This window comes from Salvelinus fontinalis, chromosome 36 (assembly GCF_029448725.1).
Source record: "Salvelinus fontinalis isolate EN_2023a chromosome 36, ASM2944872v1, whole genome shotgun sequence".
In the NCBI taxonomy this organism is placed as follows: domain Eukaryota; kingdom Metazoa; phylum Chordata; class Actinopteri; order Salmoniformes; family Salmonidae; genus Salvelinus; species Salvelinus fontinalis.
This window is the reverse complement of record NC_074700.1, coordinates 12,648,834-12,672,793: the sequence shown is the minus strand read 5'-3', so window position 1 is coordinate 12,672,793 and position 23,960 is coordinate 12,648,834. Positions and strand designations below refer to the sequence as shown.

Here is a 23,960-nt window from a genome sequence, read left to right as displayed (position 1 = left end):
AAATTCCCTGTTTTAGGTCAGTTAGGTTCACCACTTTATTTTAAGAATGTGAAATGTCAAAATAATAGTAGATTGATTTATTTCAGCTTTTATTTCTTTCATCACATTGCCAGTGGGTCAGAAGTTTACATACACTCAATCAGTATTTGGTAGCATTGCCTTTATATTGTTTAACTTGGGTCAAATGTTTCGGGTAGCCTCCCAACATTAGGTTGGGTGAATTTTGGCCCATTCCTCCTGACAGAGCTGGTGTAACCGGGTCAGGTTTGTAGACCTCCTTGCTCGCACACGCTTTTTCAGTTCTGCCCACAAATTTTCTATAGGATTGAGGTCAGGGCTTTGTGATGGCCACTCCAATACCTTGACTTTGTTGTCCTAAAGCCATTTTCCAACAACTTAGGAAGTATGCTTGGGGTCATTGTCCATTTGGAAGACCCATTTGCGACCAAGTTTTAACTCCCTGACTGATGTCTTCAGATGTTGCTTCAATATTTCCACATAACTTTCCTACCTCATGATGCCATCTATTTTGTGAAGTGCACCAGTCCCTCCTAGAGCAAAGCACCCCCACAACATGATGGTGCCACCCCTGTGCTTCACGGTTTGGTTGGTGTTCTTCGGCTTGCAAGCCTCCCCCTTTTTCCTCTAAACATAACGGTCATTTGATGGTAGGCCTTGAAATACATCCACAGATACACCTCCAATTGACTCAAATTATGTAAAATAGCCTATCCGAAGCTTCTAAAGCCATGACATAATTTTCTAGAATTTTCCAAGCTGTTTAACGGCACAGTCAACTTAGTGTACTTCTGACCCACTGAAAATGTGATACAGTGAATTATAAGTGAAATAGTCTGTCTGTAAACAATTGTTGGAAAAATTACTTGTGTCATGCACAAAGTAGATGTCCTAACCGACTTGCCAAAACTATAGTTTGTTAACAAGAAATGTGTGGAGTGGTTGAAAAATGAGTTTTAGTGGCTTCAACCTACTGTAAGGGTATGTAAACTTCCGACTTCAACTGTATATGAGAATGCTGTTCATTGACTACAGCTCAGGGTTCAACACCATAGTGCCCTCCAAGCTCATCACTAAACTAAGGAGCCTGGGACTGAACACCTCCCTGTGCAACTAGTTCCTGGACTTCCTGACGGACTGCCCCAAGGTGGTGAGGGTAGGAAATAACACATCTGTCACGCTGACCCTGAACACGGGGGCCCCTCAGGGGTGCATGCTAAGTCCCTTCCTGTACTCCCTATTCACCCACGACTGTGTGGCCACGCACGACTCCACCATTAGTAAGTTTGTCAACGGCATGATGGTGGTAGGCCTGATCACCAAGGATAATGAGACAGCCTATAGGGAGGTCAGAGACCTGGCAGTGTGGTGCCAGGACAACAACCTCTCCCTCAACGTGGAGCTGTTTGTAGACTACAGGAAACTACACGCCACCATTCACATCGACAGGGCTGGAGTGGAGTGAGTTGAGAGCTTCATGTTCTTCAGTGTCCACTTCACTAAGGACCTATCATGGTCCAAACACACCAACACAGTCGTGAAGAGGACATGACAACGCCTCTTCCCCCCCCCAGGAGGCTCTCAGATCCTCAAAAAGTTCTACAGCTGCACCATTGAGAGCATCTTGACTGGCTGCATCACCTCTTGTTACGGAAACTGCTCGATATCCAACCGCAAGGCGCTACAGAGGGTAGCGGTTACGACCCAATACGTCACTGGGGTCGAACTCCCTGCCATCCAGGACCTCTATAGCAGGCGGTGTCAGAGAAAGGCCCTAAAGATTGTCAAGGACTCCAGCTACCCAAGTCATGGACTGTTCTCTCTGCTACTGCACAGCAAGCGGTAGCAGAGTGCCAAGTCTGGGACCAAAAGACTCCTGAACATCTTGGTGTTCATCAGACTGCTGAACAGTTAATCAAATGGCCACCCTGACTACTTACATTGACCCTCTTTATTTTTGGCAATGACTCTCTTGCACTGGCTCTATGCACACTCACTATACTCTACCCAGACACTCACACATACAGTACTAAATTGACAATCCAACACACACACACACACACACACACACACACACACACACACACACACACACACACACACACACACACACACACACACACACACACACACACACACACACACACACACACACACACACACTGCCGCTACTCTGTTTATTATATATCCTGATTGCCTAGTCACTTTAACCCACACCTACATGTACATACTGTATTGCCTCAACTACCTCATACCCCTGCACATTGATTCGGCGCATGTGACCAATAACTATTGATTTGAGGGGGGGGGGGGTTACTAATGGTTGGTATACTTAGTGTACATGCACCAGTATGAACTAATGATTGTGCACCCCCCAGCAAACCTCTGTCAGTGTGCGAGCATGCCTTTCCAGTGTCAAAGGCTTTGCGCCCCCGAGTCAAGCTCACAGGAGAAAGACGAGGCAGGCACATAAGCTACATGACTATTTAAGATACATAACCGTAGTGGCTCAATCTCTACGTTTGCAGCAAGAATGACTGCTATGAAAGCCGATACATATTAAACTAGTTGGTCTGGAGAGATACTTATGAAAGACGATGCCACAAACTTACTGCACCATTGAGGTTCCTTTAAACCGGCAACACAACTTTTCCTTCTCCTGCCTGAGACTGAATTCTGCAGTCATTAAAAAGTCCAGGGAAGTTTGACGCACCTGTTTTGTTTCCAGGGGAGAAGGAAGTAAGGCTTTGTGTAAATGTTTGCCGCGGCGCTGGACAAAGGAGGAGATTTTTTTGTTTGTCAACGCATTCACATCAGGCCTGGTTGCAATACGGGGCCCTTACAATGGCTATTATTAGGGCCGACAAGCCATTCATTCCAATTACAATTACCAAAACACTGGGAGAAGCAAGCAAGGCAAATGTAAGTGAAATTGATTACATCTCACAGCCACTATCTGCCAATTGATGACCTGGTATCGATCCTTTGCTTGTGCTGTTCAATTCAATGTGTGGTTGTGAGGGGTATACGTGTGCGCACGCACATGCGTATATGTGTGTGTGTGTGTGAGGGTTTGTTAGTGTGTGTGTGTACGGTGGTCTTCACATCGGCTGAGTGGGCTCCCTTGCCACCTATTGGCTGTGATTAGCTGGTTGTAAAGATCTATGGAGTAATGTGTTAAGATGGGGCTGAAATGCATCGTCTCTTCTGATTAAATTACAAAGCATCACATGCGGGTAAGTACATTACATGCATACATACATAAACAAGAACAGCTCCCATTGGTAGTGACTATTGAATGCAGTGTTCCCTATTAGGCTTACGTCGACATACAAGTACTCGATGTTCCAGACGTGTGTGTGTGTACTAGATATCCACCAACATATAATTGAATGTGTGTGACGCTCAAGCACAGGGTCAGTTCTACTTCTTCGGTGATCTCAACTTTGACCCCCTTCCCCCACGTTTACCCCAATGAGAAGATGATATGGATCTTTGGTTGTTTTTTGGAAAGAAAACCATGACAAGAGAGAGTGAACAGCAGCATTCCTCTGCAGGTCTCAACCCTGGAACTGGAAGAGAAAAACACCAACATTAGGTAGGGATCAAGCGACAGAAGAAAAAGGAAGAAAAAAGAGAGAGATATAGACCAACACACAAAATAGCTTGAAAGATAGAGAGATAAGAAAGCCAAAAAGATACAGAAAGCGAGAGAGAAACGCTGCATAGAAGATGGACCAATCACGTCGTGTCTCTTTACCTGACGCAGGTTGCGGGTGACGCGCACATCGTGCCAGGTGTTGTCGTTGAACTTCCCGTTGACGGGCTCCACCAGTGCCTCGAAGGCGCCCGAGCCCAGGTTGATGACCAGCCACACGGCGCCGCTCTTCAGCGACAGGTTGACGTAGTCGGCCGACTTGCCCGTGTGTAGCATGAGGCCGTTGCGCTGCAGCGTGCGGAAGGAGAGCGTGATCTCGTCCGTGCTGCTCTGGATGGGCGTCAGCGACAGGTCGTAGCAGAAGAACTCGTTCCCCTTGAAGGTGGCCACTGACTCTTCCTTCCCTGGAGAGAGAGAGAGAGAGAGAGAGAGAGAGGGATGAGGTTTTACAGTAATTGTTGGTCAATGGAGGACTGAGCATATACATTGCCTTCAGAAACTCCTTTATTTATTCTGCATTTGGTTGTGTTACAGCCTGAATTCAAAATGTATTAAATAGATTTTTTTTCATATACACAGTATCCCATAATGACAAATTGAAAACATATTTTTAGACATTTTTGCAAATCTATTGAAACTGAATTACAGAAATATTCACAGCCCTGAATCATGAGCTACACAAGCATTTTCAAGTCTTGCCATAGATTTTCAACTAGATATAAGTCAGAACTGTAACTCGGCCACTCAGGAACATTCCCTGTCTTCTTGGTAAACAACTCCAGTGTAGATTTGCCCTTGTATTTTAGGTTACTCTCCTGCTAAAAGGTGAATTCATCTTCCAGTGTCTGGTGGAAAGCAGACTGTACCAGGTTTTCTTTTAGGATTTTGCCTGTGCTTAGCTCCATTCTGTTTCTTTTTTATCCTGAAAAACTCCCCAGTCCTTACAATTACAAGAATACCCAGAACATGATGCAGGCACCACTATGCTTAAAATTATAGATAGTGGTAATCAGTAATGCGCTGGATTGGATTTGCCCCAAACATAACACTTTGTATTCAGGACAAAAGTTAATTGCTTAGCCACATTTTTTGCAGTATTACTTTAGTGCCTTGTTGCAAACAGGATGCATGTTTTGGAATATTTTTATTCTGTATAGGCTTCCTTCGTTTCACTGTCAGTTAGGTTAGTATTATGGAGTAACTACAATGTTGTTGATCCATCCTCAGTTTTCTCCTATCACAGCCATTAAACTCTGTGTTAAAGTCACCATTGGCCTCATTCTGAAATTCCTTAGTTGTTTCCTTCCTCTCCAGCAATGGAATTAGGAAGGAAACCTTTATCTTTGTAGTGACTGGGTGTATTAACCTCTAATTCCTCCCAAACCCGGATCCGGGAGCACCCCCATCAGTAAAAAAGCTGACTAGCATAGCCTAGCATAGCGTCACAAGTAAATACTAGCATCTAAATATCATTAAATCACAAGTCCAAGACACCAGATGAAAGATACACATCTTGTGAATCCAGCCATCATTTCTGATTTTTAAAATGTTTTACAGGGAAGACACAATATGTAAATCTATTAGCTAACCACGTTAGCAAAAGACACCACTTTTTTTACCCCACCAGTTTTTTACTCCATCAGTAGCTATCACAAATTCAACCAAATAAAGATATGAATAGCCACTAACCAAGAAACAACTTCATCAGATGACAGTCTGATAACATATTTATTGTATAGCATATGTTTTGTTAGAAAAATGTGCATATTTCAGATATAAATCATAGTTTACCATTGCAGCCACCATCACAACTCTCACCAAAGTGACTAGAATAACTACAGAGAGCAACGTGTATTACCTAATTACTCATCATAAAACATTTCTTAAAAATACACAGCGTACAGCAAATGAAAGACACAGATCTTGTGAATCCAGCAAATATTTCAGATTTTTTAAGTGTTTTACAGCGAAAACACAATATAGCATTATATTAGCTTACCCCAATAGCAAACCACACAACAGCATTGATTCAAGCCAAAAATAGCGATAACGTATAACCCAGCAAAATATATACATTTTTTCACTGACCTGCTCAGAATTCTTCAGATGACAGTCCTATAACATCATATTACACAATGCATATAGAGTTTGTTCGAAAATGTGCATATTTAGTGGCACAAATCGTGGTTATACAATGAGAAAAGTAGCCAAGCTGCAAAGAAAATGTCAGGAGAAATCTTGGGAAAGGCACCTATTCTAATCGATAAGTAATCATAAACTTGACTAAAAAATACAGATTGGACAGCAAATGAAAGATAAATTAGTTCTTAATGCAATCGCTGTGTTAGATTTTTAAAATTAACGTTACTGCGCAATACAGCGTGCGCTAAAGCGAGACCGCACCGAAATTCATGGCGGAATTATTATTTGTAATTTTTGTCAACATAAATACGAATTAACAGCATAAAGACTGCTTACTATTTGCTGAGCTTCCATCAGAATCTTGGGCAAGGTGTCCTTTCTCCAGAACAATCGTCTTTTTGTTGAAAGATGTCCTCTTCTGCTGTCGAAATAGCCGCTAACATTAGCTATGTGCCGGAAAGGTGTCCAACTCCTGATAGCGCGTCACAAAGAAATCCCAGAAAATCGCAATAAACTGATATAAACTGCTATAAGTCGGTTTAAATGAACTACCTTATGATGTCTTTAACAACTATAACGAATAAAAACATGACCGGAGATATAGAACTGCTAAAACGAAAGCTTTGCAGGACGCCATTGTGATGTCCCTCTTGCGCCAGGCACCCCGTTGAAAAGAACGGTACTTCCGTTCCACGGTCTTATATAGGGCCCCAGATGGTGCAATCCACTCCATTCAAATTCTCACCGCTTACTGACATCTAGAGGAAGGCGTATGCAGTGCATGTAGCCCCATAGCTTACATGGGGACTTATAAACTCACCCTAGAACAGGGACCTCGATTTCAGAAATCTCACTTCCTGACAGGAAATGTGCTGCAGAATGAGTTCTGTTTCACTCAGAGAAATAATTCAAACAGTTTTAGAAAGTAGAGAGTGTTTTCTATCCAATAGTAATAATAATATGCATATTGTACGAGCAAGAATTGAGTACAGGCAGTTTAATTTGGGAACGAAATTATTACAAAGTGCAAATAGCACCCCCTGTTGCCAAGAGGTTTTAATACACCATCCAAAGTGTAATTAATAACTTCACCATGCTCAAATGGATATTCAATGGCTGCCTTTTTTTAATGTTTTACCCATTTACTAATAGGTTCCCATCTTTGCGAGGCATTGGAAAATCTCCCTGGTCTTTACGGTTGAATCTGTGTCTGAAATTCACTTCTTGACCTTGCATATAATTGTATGTGTGGGGTATAGAGATGAGCTAGTCATTCAAAAATCATGTTACGCACTGTTATTTCACACAGAGTGAATCCATGCAACTTATGTGACTTGTTAAGCACATTTTGATTCCTGAGCTTATTTACGCTTGCCATTCCAAAAGGGTCGAATACCTATTGACTCAAGACATTTCCGCTTTTCATTTACAATGAATTTGTTTAAAAAAATGACAACATAATTATAAAAAATATAAATTGAATCCAATTTCAGGCTGTAACACAACAAAATGTGGAAAAAGTCAAGGGGTGTGAATACTTTCTGAAGGCACTGTAGACCTGGCAGAACTGCTGTTAGGTGTGCTGATGCATTGGTAAAACGCATCAAAAAATATTTCTATAAAATCATGAAACCGTAGTAGTAGTAGTAGTGAGAGTGTGAGGTGTGAGTGCTTGGTTGCCATACTTGTTCTTACAGACAGCTCACACTACGGACACATGCCGAGTCCCATTGAAACGGCGGGGAAAGACACCATTTCTGCATGTCATTTGTGTCATTCTGTCATAACAATGACTAATGATGGCTCTCCACACAACATGGAAACTCATAACCTCATAACTCTTCTCATTTACTTCTCTATGGCCACGTACAGTGGCAAGATAAAGTATGTCAACCCTTTGGAAATACCTGGATTTCTGCATCATTTCGTCATACAATTTGATCTGATCTGCATCTAGGTCACAACAATAGACAAACACAGTCTGCTTAAACTAATAACACACAAACAATTATACGTCTTTATTGAACACACCGTGTAAACATTCAGTGCAGGGTGGGAAAAGTATGTGAACCCTTGGATTTAATAACTGGTTGACCCTCCTTTGGTAGCAATAACCTCAACCACGTTTTCTGTAGTTGTGGATCAGACCTGCACAACGGTCAGGAGGAATTTTGGACCATTCCTCTTTACAAAATTGTTTCAGTTCAGCAATATTCCTGGGATGTCTGGTGTGAACTGCTCTCTTGAGGTCATGCCACGGCATCTCAATCGGGGTTGAGGTCAGGATTGTGACTGGGCCACTCCAGAATGAATCCATTCTGTTGTTGATTTACTTCTGTGTTTTGGGTCGTTGTCCTGTTGCATCACCCAACTTCTGTTGAGCTTCAATTGGCGGACAGATAGCCTAACATTCTCCTGCAAAATGTCTTGGTAAACTTGGGAATTCATTTTTCCATCGATGATAGCAAGCTGTCCAGGCCCTGAGGCAGCAAAGCAGCCCCAAACTATGATGCTCCCTCCACCATACTTTACAGTTGGGATGAGGTTGATGTTGGTGTGCTGTGCCATTTTTTTCTCCACACATGATGTTGTGTGTTCCTTCCAAACAACTCAACTGTAGTTTCATCTGTCCACAGGATATTTTGCCAGTAGTGCTGTGGAACATCCAGGTGCACTTTTGCAAACTTCAGACGTGCAGCAATGTTTTTTTTGGACAGCAGTGGCTTCTTCCGTGGTGTCCTCCCATGAACACCATTCCTGTTTAGTGTTTTACGTATCATAGACTCCTCAACAGAGATGTTAGCATGTTCCAGAGATTTCTGTAAGTCTTTAGCTGACACTCTAGGGTTCTTCTTAACCTCAATGAGCATTCTGTGCTGTGCTCTTGCAGTCATCTTCGCAGGATGGCCACTCCTAGGGAGAATAGCAACAGTGCTGAGCTTTCTCCATTTACAGACAATTTGTCTTACCGTGGACTGATGAAAATAAAGGCTTTAAGAGATACTTTTGTAACCCTTTCCAGCTTTATGCAAGTCAACAATTATTCATCTTAGGTCTTCTGAGATCTCTTTTGTTCGAGGCATGGTTCGCATCAGGCAATGCTTCTTGTGAATAGCAAACTCACATTTTGTGAGTGTTTTTTAAAGGGCAAGGCAGCTCTAACCAACATGTCCTATCTCATCTCATTGATTGGACCAGGTTAGCTGACTCCTGATTCAAATGAGTTAGCCTAGGGGTTCACATACTCTTTCCAAACTACACTGTGAATGTTTAAATTATGTATTCAATATAGACAAGAAAAATACAAAAATTGTGTGTTATTAGTTTAAGCACATTATGTTTGCCTATTGTTGGGACTTAGTTGAAGATCAAACCAATTTATGCAGAAATCCAGGTAATTCCAAAGGGTTCATATACTTTTTCTTGCCACTGTACCTCTGTGTACCAGGGTCTATCAACAAGCTGCCTTCCCAACAGTCCAGTGATCCACACTGACACCACTGTCTTGTTGTAATTTCCCCATGCCCCCACACTCTGTGTAGGGCATCCAGCTCTGATAATGAGGTTTACCAGCAAATCAGAGTGAATCAAGGGGAACCCTCACTGGATGGGATAATCCCATTCATCCCAAAAATGTATTACTGCAAATAACTCTAATCCCTAGACACATTTCCCAGGGGAGGGCGGAGTCGAGATGGCCAGATAGATTGAGAGACACCATCTCCTGAGCACTGAGTTACAATCTGGAGCTAAGAGTGGCGGGACTGGTGGCAAGAGTGGCGGGACTGGTGGCAAGAGTGGCGGGACTGGTGGCGAGAGTGGCGGGACTGGTGGCGAGAGTGGCGGGACTGGCGGGACTGGTGGCGGGACTGGTGGCAAGAGTGGCGGGACTGGAGGCGAGAGTGGCGGGACTGGTGGCGAGAGTGGCGGGACTGGCAGGACTGGTGGCGGGACTGGTGGCAAGAGTGGCGGGACTGGTGTCGAGAGTGGCGGGACTGGTGTCGAGAGTGGCGGGACTGGTGTCGAGAGTGGCGGGACTGGTGTCGAGAGTGGCGGGACTGGTGGCGAGAGTGGCGGGACTGGTGGCGAGAGTGGCGAGAGGGGCGGGACTGTTGGCGAGAGTGGCGGGACTGTTGGCGAGAGTGGCGGGACTGGTGGCGAGAGTGGCGGGACTGGTGGCGAGAGTGGCGGGACTGGTGGCGGGAGTGGAGCCGAGAGTGGCGGGATGCAGCCTTAGGTGATACAGACTTAGAGAGGACATGGACTCATTTTCTATAGATATAGGATTGCTGTAATGTCTCTAAAGTATTAACATAATGATATTTCAAGCACATCAATCACGGTGATTTGACTATGTATTTAACAAGTCTGATTTTATGGAACATTAAGTCATACAGGCTTTTCTTTTCAAATGGCAGTCATCCCAAATATAGGAACGCCTGCACATACATTGTTGTGAACATGCACGCAGGCACACGCAAAAACACAATCACGCATAAATGAGGGAGCCAATGAATCCTCTGCTTAAAGAGACAACTATTTAAGGAGTTTTTTTTGTTTGAAATTGGAATTCAGAGTAATCTCAGATGAGGCGGAAAGGCATCACGGCGTGGAGGAAAGGAGAGAACAAGAGAGGGAGAGAGAGAACGAAGAAGAGAACCGACAGAGACGGAGAGAGAGGCAGTAAAATTGAGAAAATAGGGAGAGAATGAGAGAGGCAGAAAAAGGAAGAAAAGATAGCGAGAGAGAGAGAGAGATATATATATCTTGTAAACAGAATCCTCACGGTCACTGTGAGTGGCGTCAAGCCCATAGGGGGGCACAAAGGCACGTGCCCCGTCAGATTTGTTCTGCATATCTATATCGTACAGTTGAAGTCTTAAGTTTACATACACTTAGGTTAGAGTCATTGTTTTTCAACCACTCCACAAATGTCTTGTTAACAAATTATAGTTTTGGCAAGTCGGTTAGGACATCTACTTTGTGCATGACACAAGTAATTTTCCCAAAAATTGTTTACAGACAGATTATTTCACTTATAATTCACTGTACCACAATTCCAGTGGGTCAGACATTTACATACACTAAGTTGACTGTGCCTGAAATTCCAGAAAAAGATGTCATGGCTTTAGAAGCTTCTGATAGGCTCATTTACATAATTTGAGTCAAAAGGAGGCCTACCTTCAAACTCAGTGTCTCTTTGCTTGACATCATGAGAAAATCAAAAGAAATCAGCCAAGACCTCAATTCACCCAACTTATTGTGGGAAGCTCGTAGAAGGCTAACCGAAACGTTTGACCCAAGTTAAACAATTTAAAGGCAATGCTACCAATTACTAATTGAGTACATGTAAACTTCTGACCCACTGGGAATGTGATGAAATAAATAAAAGCTGATATAAATCATTCTCTCTACTACTATTCTGACATTTTACATTCTTAAAATTAATTGGTGATCCTAACTGACCTAAAACAGGGAATTTGTACTAGGATTAAATGTCAGGAATTGTGAAAAACTGAGTTGAAATGTATTTGGCTAAGGTGTATGTAAACTTCCGACTTCAACTGTATATATATATTTCTCTTTATTACTATTTGCCATATTTTATTAAGTTGCCTTTAGTTAGCCCTGATATGTTCCCAATCTCCCAACCTCATAGTGAGCTACCAAGAAGCCATTTCAGGCTAAAAATCTAGTTCTTTAGACAAGCTAGCTATTCTATCTCAGCTGGCATGCCTGCTGGCAAGTTCGGTAGTCTTTAGAAATCAAGCAATAACTAAATTTACTGAATAAGACTCACACAGATTTTATCAGAGATACAGAGAAGCATATCTGTTTTCTTTAAAAAAAAGAACCACTAGCCAGAAGGAGAGCCCAAGAGGTCTGCTACAGACAGCCTAAGAGGTCTGCTTAGGTATGCAGAATATATATATATATTTTTACATAGAATTAAGCATAATGATTATAGCTTTAGATTGCAGGAAAAAACTGTTGCAGGTGTTTGAAAAACACAAAATTGTCCAATTCTCCCAAGGGACGACCCCGAAGCCACCCCACATACTTGGTGCTACCTCTGAGTGTTGGGGGGGTACGACGCCCCTGGTCTCTGTGGTGCTGACGTAGTATGAACAAAAGCGTGTCAAATGGATCGATGCAGCCATTTTCAATTATGTATTAAGTTGGGAGAGAGAGAGAGAAACAAGCAGAAAAAAAAACAACTGCAACGAGCAGCTTGTGATTGCTTTCTATGAGCTGTGGTGTCAGAAGATGGAGATTGAGCTGCTTGGAATGGAAGGAGGCAGCTAGCAGAAGATAATATATATATATATATCGTTTTTTAGGGGGGGGGGGGTGTTGTTTAGGCGATGTTAATGTACTCACTGGTGGCTGACAAAAAGGGAACAAAAAAATAAGATACTGCCCGAGCACTCTGACAGGAAGACTGACAGGAAAGGACAAGGGGACGCATTTCACTGTCGCACAGCGACACTCTATTGGTGAAATGGGGCTAGTGGCATCTCTGACCGTGGCATGATGCATCGCTGCGCAACGTCCAACAAGACATCTTCCGAAACCTATTGGAGGTCTCTCTCCATCTTTCTCTCTCCCTTTCTCTCTCCCTACCTCTCTCTCTCCATCTTTCTCTCTCCTTGTCTACCTTCCTCACTCTCTCTGTCTGTCTCTCTCTTCTCTCTCTCTCTCTCTCCCTGCCTGTCTCTCTCTTCTCTCTCTTTCTCTCCCTGCCTGTCTCTCTCTTCTCTCTCTCTCTCCCTGCCTGTCTCTCTCTTCTCTCTATCCCTGCCTGTCTCTCTCTTCTCTCTCTCTCTCCCTGCCTGTCTCTCTCTTCTCTCTATCCCTGCCTGTTTCTCTCTTCTCTCTCTCTCTCCCTGCCTGTCTCTCTTCTCTCTCTCCCTGCCTGTCTCCCTCTTCTCTCTCTCTCCCTGCCTGTCTCTCTCTTCTCTCTCTTACCTCTCCCTGCCTGTCTCTCTCTTCTCTCTATCCCTGCCTGTCTCTCTCTTCTCTCTCTCTCTCCCTGCCTGTCTCTCTTCTCTCTCTCCCTGCCTGTCTCCCTCTTCTCTCTCTCTCCCTGCCTGTCTCTCTCTTCTCTCTCTTACCTCTCCCTGCCTGTCTCTCTCTTCTCTCTCTTACCTCTCCCTGCCTGTCTCTCTCTTCTCTCTGTCTCTCCCTTCCTGTCTCTCTCTTCTCTCCCTGCCTATCTCTCTCTTCTCTCTCCCTGCCTGCCTGTCTCTTCTCTCTCCCTGCCTGCCTGTCTCTCTCTTCTCTCCCTGCCTGTCTCTCTCTTCTCTCTCTCTCTCACTGCCTGTCTCTCTTCTCTCTCCCTGCCGTCTCCCTGCCTGTCTCTCTCTTCTCTCTCTCTGCTTGCCCCTCTCTCTCTTCTCTCTCCCTGCCAACAAAGCAAATGAAACAAAACAAAGACGAAACAGACATTAAAAGTAAACATTACACACAGAAAACGTTTCAAGAGCGTAACAACCATTAAAACATGATATTATTAGTGGTAAAAAAAATGTAGTATAACATTTAAAATGCTACAGTATGTACAGTGTTGTGATAATCTCTCTCTCTCTCTGTCCCTAACTCCCTCTCTCATCCACCCACCAGCTCAAATCTCTTTTTATATAGCCGGAGCGCTTACGGTGGTTGACTCAGTATAGCAAAAGGCAGGAGTCAGGACACACCTAAGGCTGGATATGCTGGCATAATCTCTAAATCGCTTAATGCAACACATCACAGGATAATGGTGGCTTGCTTGCTGGTTATCGGGCAGAACGCCCTGTGCTTCCTCGTTTTTCTCAGAAGAAAGCAGGGAAGCCTTGTTTGAGCTTGAGCAATTCAATTCATTTCAGTATACATTTCTGGACTGCCACATTGTAAGATTGTGCCCTCCGTGGCACTTAAAATACACTGAGTGTACAAAAGATTAAGGGCACCTTCCTGATATTGAGTTGCACCCTCCCCCCTTTTGCCCTCAGAACAGACTCAATTCGTCGGGGCATGGACTCTACAAGCTGTTGAAAGCATTCCACAGGGATGCTGGCCCATATTGAAGCCAATGTATCCCACAGTTGTGTCAAGTTGGCTGGATGTCCTTTGGGTGGTGGACCATTCTTGATACACACGGGAAACTGTTGAGCATGAAAAACCCAGCAGCGTTGCAGTTCTTGACACAAACCGGTGCACCTACTACCATACCCAGTTCAAAGGCATTTAAATATTTTGTCTTGCCCATTCACCCTTTGAATTGCATACATATACTACCATTCAAATGTTTGGGGTCACTTAGAAATGTCCTTGTTTTTAAAGGAAAAGCAACATTTTTGTCCGTTAAAATAACATTAAATTGATCAAAAATACATTGTAGACATTGTTAATGTTGTAAATGACTATTGTAGCTGGAAAAAGCTGATTTAAAAATAAATGGAATATCTACAGTACATAGAAGGCCAGCATCCCGGAGTCGCCTCTTCATTGTTGACGTTGAGACTGGTGTTTTGCGGAGCTGCCAGTTGAGGACTTGTGAGGTGTCTGTTTCTCAAACTAGACACTCTAATGTACTTGTCCTCTTGCTCAGTTGTGCATCGGGGCCTCCCACTCCTCTTTCTTTTCTAGTTAGAGCCAGTTTGCGCTGTTCTGTGAAGGGAGTAGTACACAGCGTTGTACGAGATCTTCAGTTTCTTGGCAATTTCTCGCATGGAATAGCCTTCATTTCTGAGAACAAGAATAGACTGACGAGTTTCAGAAGAAAGTCTTTGTTTCTGGCCTTTTTGAGCCTGTAATCGAATCCACAAATGCTGATGCTCCAGATACACAACTAGTCTAAAGGCAGACAGTTTTATTGCTGCTTTAATCAGCACAGCAGTTTTCAACATAATTGCAAAAGGGTTTTCTAATTATTAATTAGTATTTTAAATGTGATAAACTAACACAACGTGCCATTAGAACACAGGAGTGATGGTTGCTGATAATGGGCCTCTGTACGCCTATGTAGATATTCCATAGAAAATCTGCCGTTACCAGCTACAATAGTAATTTACAACATTAACAATGTCTAGATTGTATTTCTGATCTATTTGATGTTATTTTAATGGACAAATGGCTTTTCTTTCAAAAACAAGGACATTTCTAAGTGGCCCCAAGCTTTTGAACGGTAGTGTACACAGTCCATGTCTCAATTGTCTCAAGGCTTAAAAATCCCTCTTTAACCTGTCTCCTCCCCTCCATCTACACTGAAGTGGATTTAACAAGTGACATCAATAAGGGGCTTTCACCTGGATTCACCCGGTCAGTCTGTCATGGAAAGAGCAGGTGTTCTTAATGTTTTGTTGTCATGATCTTTTTAGAGCGCAAATTGGCATATACAACAAGGCAATTCGAAATGTCAGACGGGCTCATGTTTCTAACTTGATCACTATTAATCCGAATAATTTTAGTGCTCTTCTCGACCATTGACGGCCTGATAAATCCTCTCCCCGCAAACATATGTGATCTTTCCCCCACATCTAAATGTGATAATATAACCAACATTACGCTGGGTATCAGTCAAGCAAGACCCGATGAGAAATGTGATGATATGTGCCCTAGCCTACCACGCAAAGGCACCATGGATTTATTTTCCCTGGTTGACACAGACATGCTCAGGAAAGCGATATCACAACATAAGCCTTTGACCTGCCTTCTCCATCCTATCCCCACCACCTTCTTCAGAACAGTTTCTAATTGCATATCTGAAGAAGTGCAAGCTATTCTGTATCCCTCTCTGTTCACAGGCACTTTCCCCACTGCACTAAAAACTGCTATGGTGAAACCCCTTCTGAAGAAAAGTCATCTAGATTCTTCAGCTCTTAGCAATTTTCCGCCAATCTCCAACCTTCCATTCTTCAGCAGAATTCTGGAGAAAATGATGTTCAAACAGCTAAATAATTGTTTAAGTGCCAACTGGTTTTCGTGCCCACCACAGCACAGAGACAGCCTTAGTTAAAGTGGTAAATGATCTTAGAGCCATAACAGATGCCAAACAGCTCTCGGCCTTTGTACTCTTGGATTTAAGTGCTGCATTCAACCCTATTGACCATGATGTCCTTCTGGACAGACTGGAGAGGTGTGTTGGCCTCTCCAGTCCAGTTCTAAATTGGTTTTGGACCTATTTAACCGGTCGAGAGTTTGTCACCCTTGGTGAGCATAACGCAGAGAAAATACACATCACGTGGCGTTCCACAAGGTTCGATGATTCAACAATTGAATTCACTGACAGAGAAAAAGCTAATGAAACACAAATTGACATTTACAGTAGTTGGCTGGCTAGTCTAACATTGGCTAGCTTTCAAAATACATTTCAAGTACACTCGAAAACAGATATTTATCTTGTTCAGTCTGGGAGCTGGTTATCTATTTCCAATAGTGTGTAACTGCAGCCCACAATTTGAGTTGTTCCTGCATGTGGGCATTCCTCAACACCCCCCCTCAAGCATCTTATTGGTTCCTTCATGAACAAGCCCCCTCCCCCTCCCGTCCTTCTCGAGCATCCCATTGGTTCCTGCATAAATGCCCCCCCCCCCTCGAGCACTTCACTTGCTCCTACATGAACGCCCCCCTCATCCATCACGACATCCTCATTCTTGTGACACTTTTGAATGTGGGTCAAAAGGAAAATTAAACTATTATCTGAGTTTTTCACCCCCGACTCCCGTGTAACGGAGTCCTCCTTGATAACTAGCGGGAACGACACCATGTCCTTCGCTCCCACCTGCCAAACACCTCACGTCATTAACAGAACTTCGGGAAAACAGTGCCCGACAGGCGGGGGCGAAGGACACTGTGTACCGGTCTCCACCGCTTCCCGATAGCACAGCAGGCGGAGGCTTGGGAGACACTGTGTGCAAGCCAGCTTGCTAGTTAGCAACACTGTGCGCTAGCTTGCTAGTTAGCTAGCTAACTCTGTGTCGCCCCTGCTTCCTGTGTATCCGAGAAAACCATGCCCGACAGGCGGGGGCAAAGGACACTGTCTACCGGTCACCCCCGCCTTCTGCTAGGACGGACCGCAGGCTGGAGGCTGGGGCAACACCTTGTGCTAGCTAGCGTGCTAGTTACCGACACTGTGTGCTAGTTAGATAGCTAGCACACAGTGTTGCTCCTGCCTATCGCCTGCTGTGTACCAGAGAAAACCCTCGCTGTTAACAGAACTGTGGGAAAACAGTTCCCAACAGGTGGCGGCTAAAGACACTCTACCGGTGTGTACTAGCTACAGCTCGCTACCTTTGTCGCCCCCGCCTCCTCTTCTTCTGTGGGGTTTATCGGAGGTTGGCATGCAACGCTATGGTGCATTACCACATCCTACTGTACTGGAGTGCCCCTGCCCCACACCTATGTACCAGAGACATACAATAACAATTGACCAATAGAAGTATAAAGAGGGGTTCCAGGCAGGAATGCCCACACGCAAGAACGGCCCGAATTGCGGGCTGCAGTTGCACCCTTCTCGCTATATCTGTTCCTCTTCATCAGATAGCAGCTCACGTTTTCACAAGAGGCTGTGTTTACATTGTAGATAGAAGCAGGCAGGCCATTGGCTGCCTTCATCTCGAGACTTATGTGCGGGAGTTTGGACTGGTTCCAAATTTTGTAGTCCTGCAAATTTGCTTGAGCGGCCGAGTGTTGAAATATACTTTTTTTAGGAGAAAATTTGCAAGAATTCAAGGTGCCAACAAATGTTATAGTCATCATAAGAATGTTTTTACTGTCGTATAGACAAAAAATCCTCTCCTCCCTCGACAGGGATCGATCATATTCACGTTTAAAGGCTTCGGCCCACCACTTGTCTAGCCTTTGGAGAGAGCACCCACGAACTGTGAACTGTAACCTGTGAACTGTGAACTCTGAAGCGGAAAGAAAGCTAGAAGATATCTAGAAATATTGGACATTGATATATTAAATAACTTACTAGAAACAAAGTTGTGCAGTATATATTTACTACTACAGAAGAATCAAGTGTGAGCTGAACTAGAGGGGAATTGGGTTGTATTTCCCTTTGATGTTTATGAACAGAGAATCCTGATGTGTTAGATTTATGCTAGCTAAATGCTGTGTGTCTGTGTTGAATAACTAAAACGTACATAATATTTATGATCTAAAACCAGTCAGGATATTGACATAAGCATGTGTGCTTTTGAGAGTGACCATCATTTTATTTGTATGAGATTGGACAGTAATGCTGCTCAGTTGTAGTTGCCTTCTCACAGGGGAGAAGAACGTGGGTTTTGCAACACAAGCTGCAAATCCTTTTCAGACCTCTACATGTCAAAATAGTTATCATGACAGAACACTTACTGAAACTTTGTTGTTGATAAAAGTAAGAAACGGAATCATTGATTATTCTGCATGTTCTCTGCAGACTGGTTTTTGTACTCCCTTTTGATTCGAACGGCACCAGCGCCACCTGCAATCTTTTACAAACTACTTTGCGGGTCAACAGCTGGGCTCGTCATCTACAGCTTCTACAATCATCCTCATTGCATCATCGCTATAGAGGGACATTTGACTGGTAGGAACCGAACTGAGATAATCGAGTGCACTCACATTTTATTTTTATTGGGTACTTATATTCTATTACTACTGTATTGGACAAAACGGTGCCGTTGTGAATGAATGGTCATAGCGGTTGTGATACTCTGTTGTTGTGTGTCCTTGCAATATTCTTCCTTTAGTAGATAATCAATGTTTTTTTCCTGTCACAGTCACATGCACGCAACAAAGAACACACACACACACTTCCCCCAATCCCACGCACAACGAGCTGACCGGTGACACTGTGGTCGGTCAAGGACTGACACAGTTACCGTGGGATGAAATGCTATACTGTATGTACTGTATGTCAGGGTCATCTTTTGTCACGAATCTCTAGTTCATCAAAATATGTAAACCTGAACCACTCAGGACGCACGCCAGGTGTCAATTCAGCAGTATGTGGTTACACACTGAAGCGCATCATCCCAGGGATACGCATGTAAAGCATTAGGCCAGTATGTCATGTCAAGTTGACAGAGGTGACATAAGAACAATCACGGGAAGAGATATCCCAGGGTATCTCGAGCTCAAATAAGATCAGTATAGAATATCACTATGATTCACCATTGTTCTAAGACTGTTCATTCGTATTTTTAGGGGACGCTTAAACATAGGCTGTTATTACAGTAATACAAGTGCAGTGTGGCATGTGTTATTAAATTGGATTGAGTTGAGACTGGGAGTAGAGGGAGGATTTAATAAGATGAAACGCATGGCCACCTCCATCACACAACTTGTGTGGCACATTAGCCAACACAAAATGAACCCTAACATACTGCTTTTTTTGGGTGATTGCATTATACATATAGTCACCTAATCAGGGTCATTTTGGGGAGGGGGAGAGATGGGTGGATCTAGAGTGAGTTTATCCGTGTGTGTGCTGTGTGTGTGTTTTGTTATTTGTGTTTAATTCAGTCACACACAAACAGCAGGGGGTACTGAGGTGCTCTAGCGGAAGAAAGGATCGCCCCAGGAGTCAGGCATCCCTCTGCTCTTTCATTTGCTACTTATACACTCGCCTGGCTATGGTGGCCCTGAGGGGCCAACAGGAACACAGGGGGCCAAACACCATGTTTATCCACACTTCATTATACATTACCTTATTGCCAGTCCATCTACACACAGTCACTGCCCATTAATCTTCCAATACAGCCATCCAGGATACCCCTAAAGCCCCAAAACACGGAGACTGTATAAGAAAGGCAACAGTGGGAAATAGCATTGTATATTAATGCTTTGAAGCATGGGGGATAATTCACAATTGCCTACAGGGGTATGGGAATGGCTATCATCTCGTTGCTAGCCCTCAGACAGAAGATGAAGGTGGCTAACTGGCCGCCCGTCTGTTTGTGTGTGTCTGTTTGTGTATGTCTGTTTGTGTGTGTCTGTTTGTGTGTGTCTGTTTGTGTGTGTCTGTTTGTGTATGCTCAGCACTCGAGCAGTGACAGAGAACAATCTCGGTCTCTCTCACGGAAGACATTTGAATTGAAGCGTGCTGGGGACAAGTGGAATCAGAGAGATGGAAAAGAAGCCAGAGGGAGGGAAAAAGAAGAGCGAGAGGACGAGACGGAACAGATTTTCAAATGACTAAAGTGTGGAGGGGGGTTGTTGTCATTGCACAGGAGAGAAATGAGAAGATAACATGATTGATACGTGTTGTTCAGATCGGCAGCCTCCGCGTTGTGCGCCTCATGGGTTTTTCTCTCCCTCTGATATAAATCTAGCCTGTCAGCTGTCCTTAAAAATCATCAACGTGGTATTCCAAGCTCAGACGAGCCGATAACTTACTCTGGTGTATCCGAGCAGCCCTCTCTCCCCTCTTCAGAAGTCACAACATCCGAAGAATGGATTTGAGAAGGTAACGATGGACCGCTGAAGTGCACATCAGTTCGAACTCTGTTCAAGTGAATCCTAGTTCACCCAGTCCCAAATTAAATACATTTCTGGAATACTCAGGATATCTGCATTCTTTGGTATGGTAAGCAGCATTCCACAACAGAACCAACCGCACCGTAACAAGCCATACAGTTGATCAGGAGTAAACTGTAGCCAGACACTACAGTACAGAAAGCCCAAGTTCCCAAACTGGGAGACTTTTAAGGGCCTTTACTATCAATCTGTACACAAAGCAATGCAACAACGTAAGCTCATCCATGCCAGAGCAGCCCCAAAACCAAACCCTGACTCTAAGGACAACAGAACCGCTGAATAAGGAAGGGCGTAATTACTAACGTGTTCGCTCGTGTAAAGGGGCTATCGATTCCCGCCCAAGCCTGCAGCAGAGCTCGCTAACATTAGTAAATCGCTGATGAGCTCACGGATCTCTGATTCGATGGCATCTCGTCGCTATCGACAAAAGACTCCGAGAACAATGAGCCTCCCCGTCGACCGCCTTGCTCTTCTGTTCCACTAGAATAGGTGATTACTGTATATTGATCTGTCGACTCTGATTGTGCTCCCATAATTAAGGCTGTAATTTGTAGTCCACTGAGCTCGTTTTCTGCCGAGCTCACCCATCTTTGTACAGCCACCCGTTCCATTTTACCCCCACCACCAGCGCTGGGTTGGCCTTGAGGTGAATATGACCATCAAACACAAAACACAACGCTTTATTTTTTGTTTCCAATAATGCCATCGATGGGTGGCTCACCCATATTGAAATGGGTTATCTGTAGTAAAGGATTGTGGGTGGCTGGTATCGCTCGTTTTTTTGTTATCTTGTAAGAGGATTGCCTTTGAGCTATGGTTGGAAGAAATGCATTATAGGCATGGGTTCAAGGGATGAGGGTTATTTGTGCGCTAACGTAAGCTTTTACCAATTTTATGGTAAGGCACAGACACTTAAGCCAAACGTACGCCACACATACAGCACCTATGTTGTATTAAGGTTCTTGCATGGTTAGTAAACCCAGCTTCTCAAGGATAGTAGCTTATACAATCTGTACATGGATTGTATGGTGTGATTGACTACAATTATCCAGACGCAAACCCATTTTAGCCCTTATTAAACTACAGCGAGTTATGTTTGAGGAAAGTTCTGGAATACTACTTCCTCATACATGTAACTATGGACAGACGGAATCAGCATGAAATATTTAACAACATTGTTCAAATGATCAATTACTAACCGTATTGTTTGCATATTCAATCCAACTGCATGTGGACCTATTTACATTCTCTAGCAATTATTTGAATTTATTCCACAGTCAAATGTTTACCTCGTATGCTATCCAGCAGTAGATGAATGAATATGGAATCCTATCAAGAACTTCAGTATTGGTTAAACAGTAAAATGAAGACGGATTCATACAAGATGGCTGTGCTGCAGTACTGCGCTTGAATAATCTGCATCGTCCATCACCACACTACACTTCACTACAGTACACGTTGACAGGTACATAAAGTGCCTTTCTAAGTGTCTATAAAGTTTACAGTGCCCTATGGGAAAGAAGGCCAGTGAACAAGTGCCACTCAGTATGAAAAGACCCTTGATTAAACTCAATTGGATCCCACCTTTACACTACATTTTTTTGGTGTCATTTTGAATTTGAAATGGCTGTCATTCTGATTGACAACCATTTTAAGAGCACACAAAGAGCAGTTGAGGTATTGTGGTGATGAGAAACAAAATGATGATGAAGTCAAAAAGAGAAACAACAAATGTCAATGAAAATAACGTGTTAAGCCTATGATGTAACAACGTCTTCTGCTGGTTGTCGCCCATGCATCACAAATAATGCCGTCGACGTTCCACTTATCAATGTAAGGCCATTGAGCATGGGGTCCAAGCGACAATTTGACAGTAGTGTGTGTGAGGGTTTTCCTTTGACCTTTACAGATTACACATCCTCCCTGCGAGTCAATTGCTACTTGCAGCCCACACACACACACACACACACACACACACACACACACACACACACACACACACACACACACACACACACACACACACACACACACACACACACACACACACACACACACACACACACACACACACACACACACACATACACACAACCCACCCTCGTTTCCCTGAGACTGTTGGCATTTTAACAAGTGTTCCCTTTCACATTTTAGACCTGTGCCAGTGTTTTCTCTTCCTTGTTCCCTCCCTCAGTGAGGTGATTTCAGGTGGTAGAGGATTAACGAGATGCACTTAGACAAAAGAGGCTTTAATTGCCCGTTGCCGGGGAAACTGCCCATTTCTAACCCACTGGCGAAAGGCCAATCTGATGACGTTGTGACTCAAGTTCGACCTGCCTCTCTCGCTCTCTCTTTCTCTACCTCATTTCCTCACTTTTCCTAAATTCCTCCGCAGTCGGAGTCTGGCAGGTGACTATTATCACAGTGGTAGCAAGTGTACTCTCAAAGACTGACAGAGTACAAATCACTCAAGCCAATACTAAATGTAGGCTCAAATGGGTCTGTAAAGACCGGGGCCTGCTTTCCTTATAGTGATGGAACTTGGGTTTATGAGTGTTTTAACGATGCATCTTTCCTACAATGGCCGAAGATGTAACATGCGTTTCCAAAAACATCACTCGGAGTGAACAGTCGCTAAGTGCATCGTTGGAGCATGTGTCGATACTGATTGAATCGAAAGGATAGGCTGTGCTGCTCTTGGATCAGTTTTCTCAATTCAAATCTTACCCTAACATTCCGTTTATTTCACAATACTGATGACGGATCAGATACTAGAGAGATTTGGTGATCATTTCCCCCCTTTTTATGGGGCCTGGAGTTTTTCCTGATCTCATGACCTGGTCGGGTAAAACTCTGCGACCCATTCTTAGCTTGTGACAAAATATCATTATTATAGATAGCTTTCCTTTTCATCTGTGCTATGACTACAGGGCTGGGGATTTCTTGTCGGGTCACGTGATTTGGAAACACTCCTGGCCTAAAGTGGATTAAACCCTTTCAAATTACCACAAATCTTTTTATTATTCATTCTGGATCTGATATCAAAAGATCCAGAGACAACAACTTCAATGGACAACATACTCTGTAGTTTAGTGAACTACTATAGCAGGGCTGAGTGTAATGCAAACAATGTTTATAATGACTACACATATTAATTTGATTTTATACACAATGTTAAGCAGTGGACTTTGACAAATAAAAACATTTAACAAGAAAGGTTACATTTCACACCATACACAGTAGAATGTACAGTTGAAGTCAGAAGTTTACATACACCTTAGCCTAATACATTTAAACTCCGTTTTTCACAATTCCTGACATTTAATCCTAATAAAAATTCCCTGTCTTAGGTCAGTTACGATTGCCACTTAATTTTAAGAATGTGAAATGTCAGAATAATAGTAGACATAATTATTTATTTCAGCCTTTATTTATTTCATCACATTTCCAGTGGGTCAACAAGCACTCAATTAGTATTTGGTAGCATTGCCTTTAAATTGTTTAACTTGGGTCAAATGTTTCGGGTAGCCTTCCACGAGCTTCCCACAATAAGTTGGGTGAATTGTGGCCCATTCCTCCTGACAGAGCTGGGGTAACTGAGTCAGGTTTGTAGGTCTCCTTGTTCGTACAT

General features: G+C 43.4%; 1 protein-coding gene across 8 annotated transcripts in view; it reads right to left on the bottom strand.

Annotated features, from left to right (window-relative positions):
* LOC129835211 (neurexin-2-like) overlaps positions 1 to 23,960 on the bottom strand; it is a 616,507-nt gene that overhangs the window by 141,876 nt on the left and 450,671 nt on the right. For all 8 annotated transcript variants that reach the window (XM_055900712.1, XM_055900716.1, XM_055900714.1 and 5 more), the window contains one exon: positions 3,779 to 4,080. In XM_055900712.1, coding sequence (XP_055756687.1) covers positions 3,779 to 4,080 — 302 coding nt within the window. The remainder of the gene's footprint in view (positions 1 to 3,778; positions 4,081 to 23,960) is intronic.